The sequence below is a fragment of the Megalobrama amblycephala genome, linkage group LG23 (assembly GCF_018812025.1).
Source record: "Megalobrama amblycephala isolate DHTTF-2021 linkage group LG23, ASM1881202v1, whole genome shotgun sequence".
Taxonomy (NCBI): Eukaryota; Metazoa; Chordata; class Actinopteri; order Cypriniformes; family Xenocyprididae; genus Megalobrama; species Megalobrama amblycephala.
The window spans coordinates 11,613,807-11,623,466 of record NC_063066.1 but is presented as its reverse complement, the minus strand read 5'-3'; the positions used below and the strand labels follow the sequence as shown (position 1 = coordinate 11,623,466).

The window sequence follows — 9,660 nt, the reverse complement described above, 5'->3', positions numbered from 1 at the left end:
CCAAACATTTAGCCAACCTAATTTGTCTGGTAATGTTTTCAACCTCAAGAAACAATATTATTGAACAGCAGCGCCATCATCCGTCCAAATGCTTAACACACACACAGAAGAGTTGCAAGTCCGACTAGTGGAAGAAATTTGTGCTGATACAGTAGATACGACAGTCTCTTGAAGGCTGCGTTGGATTCACTGCTCGAGACTAAACTCTGTCAAGAGTTAGTTATCCGAACCATTACTTTGGAAATAGCAGAATATTTCTCAAGTAAAGATCTGCTTTTAACATTTATATTCATATTTCCATCTGACATCCAATGCAATGATCAAATTTATTACTCTTTTTGTTGAATTGTGCATCATTTATCAGATTCTGTGTGATACCACTGAAGGTAAGAGATCTTTATTTTCTCTTTCTTTACGAAACAATAATCGAATAAGTGGATTTATCAATGTAGAGTTATTTTTGTACATAACTTAGGCTTTCTCAACATGTATTTTGTTAAGCAGCAATGGGGTTTAAATGAAGAACAACTGTGATTTTGTTTACCTTTGCATTGACGTTACGAACTAGGTCTTATAGTGGGGAAATTGAGGTTTTATTTTAGCTTTTAGGAACGAATTGTATAGTAGTATGCAAGCTCAATTGTCAAACTAAATAACTTTTAAAAGTTGTCTGTTTATTTATGTGTTTTAGCCGTGCTTGTTTTCCCTCAGGCTATTGATTATCAAAGCTCCATTGTCATTCAGTTGCGCACTAGTTTTCTTGGATGATTCAGAATCATGATTCAGACTCCAGAGGAGTGGAAGAAATTTTGACGTACTTGGTCAAATGAGCAGTTTTAACAAAACATAGACATAAACATGCTTTGTTTCATCCATTAAGCGTTTAATGAAGCCAGAAACATATGATTAACATGTTCACTATTTGATGTATGATGTCCATGTACTGTCTAAGCAGTTGTAATTATAACCCAGTGACCCAGTAAATGACTGAGTGTGAGCTCACCATCTGTGACAGGGCCCTAATTTGACCTGAACTTTAACTGTCACCTATGGGTTAATTGTCCCACTTTGGGGACAAAACAAGAAATACTAAAAAATAATAATAATAATAATACATTCTTGCCATGTATTTGCAATGCAAGTGAACTGATTTACCAAAACAAATGGCCTGCTCATAAATATGTATTGTCAGAGTTAGCATATTTATGTATTTTATGTGATTAAAAGAGTAAAGTGGTTTGGCTTTCTGCACAGTTCCAGATAGTTTGCGAAAATGAGAACAACATTTTCCTTACACAATTTGGAAAGTTTCCCTTGAGGACCGCTACATAATGTTTTCCAGGTAGTGTAAGGCAGTCATTTATTGACAAATGTTGAGTCACAGTCTTGGTATGGTACAACTTTTTAGACTGTAGACAGCTGCAGCTTTAAAATCTGGCCATCTGTCCAGGGTGTTTCCTCTATGGCCAAGTCTCTGGGATAAGCTTCAGCATCCTGGCGACCCAACATAGGACAAGCAGTTTAGAAATTGGATGGATGGATATTTTAAATGATATCCCTCGAGGCCTGGCAACATCTTTGCATACTGTTATCCTCTTTCCATATACATAACTGGGTTAGATTCAGTTTTTCTTTTGCTCAGACATGTCTCATGTGGTTTTTACCACGTAGAAGAAAATGGTGATTTATAGGGATCAGAGAGAGTACATTGAACTACTTATTGAGTTCTTATTGGTTGCAAGAATACTACCATAACTCAATAATTATCCATCCATTTTCTATACCTGCTTGTCCTATGTACTGGAGTCTATCCCGGCATGTCTCAGGTCGAAAACTTAATAATTTAATATTAATATTAAGCTTAAAAGGTAATTACTACCTTCTTGCAGGGTTCTCACAGTCATGGATAACCTGGAAATATGTGGGAATTTTAAAACTTTTTTATGCATGGCAGGGCACAACATTAAGCCTGTTCATCATTCATTCATTTGTCTCAATAAAAAAAGTTACTTGTCCATAATTCTTTTTTTTTTTTTTTTTGCGGATTTGTCTAGATTTGTGTGTGTGTGTGTGTGTGTGTGTGTGTGTATATATATATAAATGTAAATTATTCTGGAGCAAAATTCTTATCATTGTTCTATCAGCTCTTACTTACTTAAATCAGTATATTTTTTGGTCACCTTTCATTTCAAATTCTTAGATTTTATCAATAAATTCAACTAATAAAATCAAATGGAATCACTATCAAGAAAATCCATCTTTCCCCTGCAGAGGAAACACAGAAGCTGGGTAGAAGCAGAAGCAAATTACTGCAGTTTATTTTAAGCTTCTGTGAGTTTCTTTGCATGTGCTTGCATTCATTTGTTTTGATTTCTCCATGAGAGTCTCACACAGATACAGGCTGCGCAAGCCTCAACTGGTGTGACCTTGTTATAAAGACATTATCCATTACCAATTGCCGTTTACACTGAATATAATAAAATCTGAATCATTCTCTCGAAAATTTTTAGTGCCATTAATAAATACTTATATAGTACATTAAGAAGTACTATAATACTGTATAAATACTAAAGTACTAAAATTACACTGAGCCCCTGTCATAGAAACTTCCCAGTTAAACTATCTCTATAAAATGATTTTCAAAGGTCCTAATCCAGTAAACATAGACTTGGAAACCCTGAATTGGCTGAATCTTCAGTTTTCTGTGTGCAGAGAGCAGCACCTTTTGGCAAACATGTTTTTGGCATTGCTTGAAACAGTAATGTCCTAGATTTCATGTGATGTTGATACATACTGTATAGTATTGAAGATTGGTTGCTTTTTTATATTCCCTTTAACAATCTTATTTTAGCTTTTCCCTTTAAAAATACACTTTATTTTTAGGGAACGCTCATAGTTATAGACTAAAAAAGTTCTCTCAAAGAGTTTTAAAAAGGTTTATGTATGTGAAACTGGAAAAAATCATGTGTGAGAGAGAGGAAAGAATGATGATGGTGGTTGTGATGCATGGAAACAAAAACAGCGGTGGTGGGGGATCTTTTTCTCTAGCGCTGGGACCACAGGATACTAATGATGCAGCTGATTTGCTGCTGTGATGTTCTGGCCAATGTTTTGACTGGAAGGTGACTATTTGAAAAGTCCAAAATCCAGTTTTACTTCAGGTTTTATTTTACGTTTGTTCTCAGGCTCAGCGTCTCACCATGACACCAATGAAGTTGTGCATGAGGACGAGACTTACTACACCCCTCAGTTGGACTACAAACGTAAGTACACTTACAAATGAAACATTATGACTAATGCGAAATGCTACAATGCAAACCTTTTTTTTTTTCTCCTTTGCCATCAGATCCGCAGTGGTGCCATACACTTAAGCTATCCCACGGGGAAGTGTCCTGTTCTTCCCCTCGAGGCGGAAGCTACCAAAGCACGCTTGGAACTCGCTGTTTGCTCTCCTGTGATCGAGGATATAAACGGCTGGGGCGATCATCTGTGCAGTGCATGCCCAATCGCCGCTGGTCTGGAACCGCTGTCTGTCGAAGTAAGTATACTTAACCCTTGTGCGGTCTTCGGGGTCTTTTTGACCCGCAAATGATGTTTGCTCAAATTAAAAAAAATGTTCTCTTTGTCCAAATGGCATGACACTTTGTACGGTGGTTAACACTTTTAAGATCTACAAATAAAAAAAAATTGGAGTGATATCTTGTTTTTATGTTAGTGTAAAAAAAAAAAGCTACGTTCGTGGTCTTCGGGGTCTCTGGAGACCCTGGACAACAAAATGTAATTTTGTAACAATATAATATATTTTTAAAAAACCAATGTAATTTTAATGTTTTTTCTCAACATTTGTGCAGTTTTTGGAGGATTTGTGATTTCTTTTAAATTTATATAAATAAATTAAAAAATATTTTTTGAAATTTTATGCTTGAACATTACAGGCTTTTTTTTTTTTATGTAAAATTCACTTTATAAAAGGCCCAGATTTCTAACTTTCATTAATGTGGATAACATGGATAATTTGACATGGTTAAGTGTAAGATTTTTGCCCATCTTTTGAAAAATGCAGTTTTAAAAGTAAAAAAAAATATAACTTTTACCAGTAGATGGCTGCAGAGCTCCACTATTTGCTATGTGCTATTTGAATGACTGAAAGACATCTTTGCACAAGTTTTTTTTCAGTTGGATTCATATCTAAATGTTATGAAATCACAATTATAACAATAAAAATTACTTTGTCAAAGTTTAGCATTTTTTGTGCAGGGCAAAATCAGTTTTTCAATAATAATTTTATAATAAAAATAATAAAATAAATAATTTTTATTTTTGTGTGCGTGCGTGCGTGTGTGTGTGAGCATGTCCATTTTGTATTGGGGATGTTTTTTGCATTTTTGGAAGTGTGCCACTTCATTTCTGTCTGTGTGTGTTGTGCGTTGTTTCTGATTTTGAGAATGGATTTTGTCCAGTTTCTAAGTGGGGTCTCTGTGGATTAAATTATTGATGATATTATTGAAAAACTGATTTATTTTCAGTACAAAAAATGCTAAACTTAGTAAAAAGTATTTTTTATTGTTATAATTGTGATTTCATAACATTTAGATATGAATCCAACTGAAACAAAATTGTGAAAAGACGTCTTTTAGTCATTCAAATAGCACATAGCAAATAGTGGAGCTCTGCAGCCATCTACTGGTAAAAATTATAGGTGTTTTTTTTACTTTTATAACTGCATTTTCCAAAAGATGGGCAAAAATCTCACACTAAACCATGTCAAATTATCCATGTTATCCCCATGAATGAAAGTTAGAAATCTGGGCCTTTCATAAAGTGAATTTTACATAAAAAGCTGCTTTTGCATAAAAACCTATTTAAAAAATATTTTTTAATTTATTTATATAAATTTAAAAGATATCACAAATCCTCCAAAAACTGCACAAATGTTGAGTAAAAACATTAATAAACAGAGTAAAATTACATTGGTTTTTAAAAAATCTATTATATTGTTACAAAATTGCATTTTGTTGCCAGGTTCTCCAGAGACCCCGAAGACCACGAGTGTAGTCCCTTATGCGAAGACCGCATCAGGGTTAAAAGATGTCATAATAATTGTGCCACAGAAACTAACCCTTTGATTCAGAAAAAAACATGTATTAAACAGCTGCTGCAGAGTACTTAACAAAATCTTTTCTTACTTGAACTGTGTGTTTATATTATGTCTGAATTTCTCAGAGGTGCGTTGTCATGTTCTGCCTCTGATTGACCACGGTATGTACAGTTGCACCCGTGGTTTTGTGGTAGACTCCAGGTGTGACTATACCTGCTATGAAGGCTACCAGATTGAGGGAGATCGCTACCGTATGTGCCAAGAAGAGGGAAAATGGAGCGGTGCGGATCCGACGTGTGCAGGTACAGTAAAGTCATGGATTTGGAAATCTAGTCTAATGTATTCAGTTGTCAGATGCCTTTATGTCATTATCTAGGCCAATTTCAGAGAAGACGTTGTAATATTTAATAAAATATTTAATAAAAATTGCATTGTTTCAGATCATGACCCTCCCAAACTGAAATGTCCTTTGTCCAGAGTGAAGGTAGCAGAACCAGGAAAACTAACTGCCATGGTTTCTTGGGAACGTCCTGTGGCTAAGGATACCGCTGACAGAGCACTACAGTATGTGTATTACAAATTATGAAAGCCATCCAACTTCCTCTACTGTAAAAAGGCTACTTATAAATTACCTTCATGTCAAACCTCATCAGGGTCTTGCGAAATGGACTGCAGTCTGGATCCGACTTTCCAGAAGGAATACACGTAATTCGATATAAAACCTATGACCAAGCTGGCAACACAGCGACTTGCAAGTTTACTGTGCATGTTGAAGGTAAAGCCAGCACAGAACTGTAATTTACTTGTTTCACGGTGTTAAAGGGACGGTTCACTCAAAAATAAAAAATTGTGTCATCACTTAATCACCCTCATGTTGTTTCAAACTTGTATAACTTTCTTATTTCTGTGGAACAAAAATAATGGACCTCACTGACTTTCATTACATGGGCAAAAAGTACTGAGATATTTTTCTAAATTGTGTATGCCACAGAGGAAAAAGTCATGAGAAATTATGACAGAATTTTCATTTTTGTGTGAACCATCCCTTTAACTATAATCAATATTATTAAAATATGACTAAAAAAAAGTTTTAGTGTCCTTCTTTAGATCCAGTGAGATACAATTTCGTTGTACTATACAGTGGTTTATTCCCTAAACTGAAATTTTCTTTCCCTCAGTGAGAAGGTGTCCAAAGCTAAAGCCACCTATGCATGGCTACCTGACATGCTCATCTGATGGCAATAATTTTGGGGCTATATGTGAATACCATTGTGATCCTGGCTTTGAAAGGACAGGTTTTTTGACACGTGTTTGTCAGCTCAACCGCAGCTGGTCTGATGAAGCTGCTCAGTGTGTATGTGAGTATGTGGTTTATCTTATGTGTTTCTTATTGTAATACATAAATAAATTCAAATATTAAAATAGAACATACATAAATTACTGTATTTATTTTTTTTAAAAACATCTTACCGACCCCAAACATTTGAACAGTAGTGTAGAAATAATTTATAAATAGTTATATTAATATATATATATATATATATATATATATATATATATATATATATATATATATATATACACAGTACAGTCCAAAAGTTTGGAACCACTAAGATTTGTAATGTTTTTAAAAGAAGTTTTGTCTGCTCACCAAGGCTACATTTATTTAATTAAAAATACAGTAAAAAACAGTAATATTGTGAAATATTATTACAATTTAAAATAACTGTTTTCTATTTGAATATATTTCACAAGTAATTTATTCCTGTGATGCAAAGCTGAATTTTCAGCATCATTACTCCAGTCTTCAGTGTCACATGATCCTTCAGAAATTATTCTAATATGCTGATCTGCTGCTCAAGAAACATTTAATGTGTACAATTGTACAAAATATTTGTGTACAATATTTTTTTTCAGGATTATTTGATGAATAGAAAGTTCAAAAGAACAGTGTTTATCTGAAATCTAATCTTTTGTAACATTATAAATGTCTTTACTGCCACTTTTGATTGATTTAATGCATCCTTGCTGAATAAAAGTATTAATTTCTTTAATTTCTTTTCAAAAAAATAAAAATAAAAATTCTTACTGACCCCTAACTTTTGAACGGTAGTGTATAATGCTACAGAAGCTTTGTATTTCAGATAAATGCTGTTCTTTTGAACTTTCTATTCATCAAGGAATCCTGAAAAAAAAAGTACACAACTGTTTTCAACATTGAAAATAATCATAAATGTTTATTGAGCAGCAAATCAGCATATTAGAATGATTTCTGAAGGATCATGTGACACTGAAGACTGGAGTAACGATGCTGAAAATTCAGCTTTGCATCACAGGAATAAATTACTTTGTCAAATATATTTAAATAGTACACAGTTATTTTAAATTGTAATAATATTTCACAATATGACTGTTTTTTACTGTATTTTTAATTAAATAAATGTAGCCTTGGTGAGCAGACGAAACTTCTTTTAAAAACATTAAAAATCTTAGTGGTTCCAAACTTTTGGACTGTACTGTATATATATACACACACACACACACACACACATATATACATACATACATATATATATATATATATATATAGTGATTGATATTACATATTAAATATTTGATTTTCAAGCATTTTTCTCTAATTGTTATGTGAAATGTTTGCTTGTTTCTTGTAGTAATGGACATAAAAACAGATGTCAGGTCTGCCGGTGCTCTGCTCGACCAGTTTTATGAAAAGAGAAGGCTTCTTGTTGTATCTACTCCAGATAATGCTAACCAGAACTACAGGCTTCAGAACATGATGCTGCAGGTAAAATAGATACTTCCTTTGCTATAACAAACATTATACACAGGAAATAAGAGTGCACAACTATATGATTGTGGAAATGTTCTGAAACAGAAGGCTGAGTGTGGTCTGGATATGCGACATGTGACAGTGATTGAGCTGTTGGGAACTCTACCTCGTGCAGTGGGGCGCATCAAAGAACGACGTCTAGAGCCTGAGGTCATAGAGGGTCTTAGGTAACTCACTATGTATCTACAGTAGTTACATGTTAAATACCATTATATTTAACTATTAACTAACTTACAAAACACAAAGTCAGCATGAAATTTGGGATACACCAATCATGATTTTTCATGGTTGATTCCGATTTTTTTTTTTTTTTTAAGGAAATTCATTTGTTGTTTATTTATTTAGCCCAAAATGTCTTTACACAAAAAAATCTCTATAGCCATTTGAAATTAGAGGCAACCACTGCATTTTAATCACAATCTAAACAAAGATGCTACACACATGTAACATGAGCAGTTGTTTTTTATTTAAATTTGATTATATAATTTAATTTAGAATTTCAGATTTGTGAAAATGCAACATAAAACACCTGCACAAAACAAAAACAGCAGATGGACTGAATGAAAATGCAAATTCACTCTCTGTCAGTAGGTGGCGCTTATGTAACAGCAGCGATATAGTGTTTCCTTGGTTAGCGATACAGTGCTGCGCTTATAAACACTACTTAGATTAATAGGCATTATACAGAGGTAGAGGAAAAGAAAATACCATCAAAACTGTTCTCTTCAGAGTTCCCTTCAGAGATACATTCATACACACCCCCACCCCCAATTCAGTATTTATATTTTTCTTCCAATATTTTGAGCATCGCAATCAGTGAACTTGCTGGGCCTGGAACAGTATTTTCTGTGCTCTCCTCTCTTTGCGTCCATCTTCAGCGTGTCCTGTCTCTGTATACTGGGGACTCAGGGGGGTAATAATCCAGAGGGGGGTCAGAATTTACTTTTTTAAATGTACATGATAATTCCTCATGTAATGCCAAATTTTCACTATGCCAGTTCATACAATCAAGACTCCATTATATGTTTTGTCATTGTATATCCTCTTTCAAGTAAAATGGGGTGCAAACTGGATTTCACGCTGACTTTATATTCCAGCAGAGACATATTGGGCAGTCTAATTTCTATTCAAAACCTGGTCTTATTTTTATAAAAGCCACATGATTCGCATCAACAGTGACTCTATACTGAAGGAAATTGTTTTGCTGATGCACTGTACTATGAATGTATGTTTCCAATCTAGAAGTGGGAAATAAATGTTTGCATATGTTTTTTGTCTGCAGACAGGCACTGCATATCTCTACAGCATATTTCACCATGGTGCTGCTGGATGAATACGGTGTGGATCGGGAGCGCTTTGTTAACCCCACCACCTCTGATGAGCTCTACTCATATGTAGAGGAGTACCTCCTCACTGAGGAGGAGCGAGAGAGACTGGAGTTGAACAAGGACTTCTGTGACTGATCTCGGTCTGATCAACTCCAGATCTACGTGGGGCATGGTGATGTTGTGGGTGGGAGTTTTCCTTATAGCGGTAGGTCATCAGGATGCATGCACCCCCAGAGCCTGTTTCCTAGACAAACAATCATTTGAAACTACATATTGTAGGCATTATTAATGGAGAATCACAGCTGGAAATGTGATTTTGTACGGAACCGGTTTTAATCTGCAAGTGGGAAAACTGCCAAGTGGGGTTCCAAAAGATACCCATA

At 34.5% G+C, this 9,660-nt stretch overlaps 1 protein-coding gene across 1 annotated transcript; it reads left to right on the top strand.

The window, feature by feature from the left end:
* The first annotated feature begins 138 nt into the window (after positions 1 to 138).
* Positions 139 to 9,573, top strand: srpx2 (sushi-repeat containing protein X-linked 2). The gene is made up of 10 exons (XM_048176270.1): positions 139 to 386; positions 3,186 to 3,263; positions 3,347 to 3,538; positions 5,224 to 5,400; positions 5,539 to 5,662; positions 5,752 to 5,873; positions 6,277 to 6,456; positions 7,771 to 7,904; positions 7,995 to 8,116; positions 9,232 to 9,573. The coding sequence occupies exons 1-10, from the start codon at positions 317 to 319 to the stop codon at positions 9,410 to 9,412; spliced, it is 1,380 nt and encodes a 459-aa protein (XP_048032227.1). The 5' UTR covers positions 139 to 316; the 3' UTR covers positions 9,413 to 9,573.
* Positions 9,574 to 9,660: the final 87 nt, after the last annotated feature.

Bases quoted from the DNA above. Each gene is read 5' to 3' on its own strand.
- srpx2 (XM_048176270.1), top strand. From the start codon at position 317: ATGATCAAATTTATTACTCTTTTTGTTGAATTGTGCATCATTTATCAG. The intron at 5,663-5,751 runs GTATGTGTATTA...AAACCTCATCAG, and splicing joins ACCGCTGACAGAGCACTACA to GGTCTTGCGAAATGGACTGC. The intron at 7,905-7,994 runs GTAAAATAGATA...GTTCTGAAACAG, and splicing joins TTCAGAACATGATGCTGCAG to AAGGCTGAGTGTGGTCTGGA.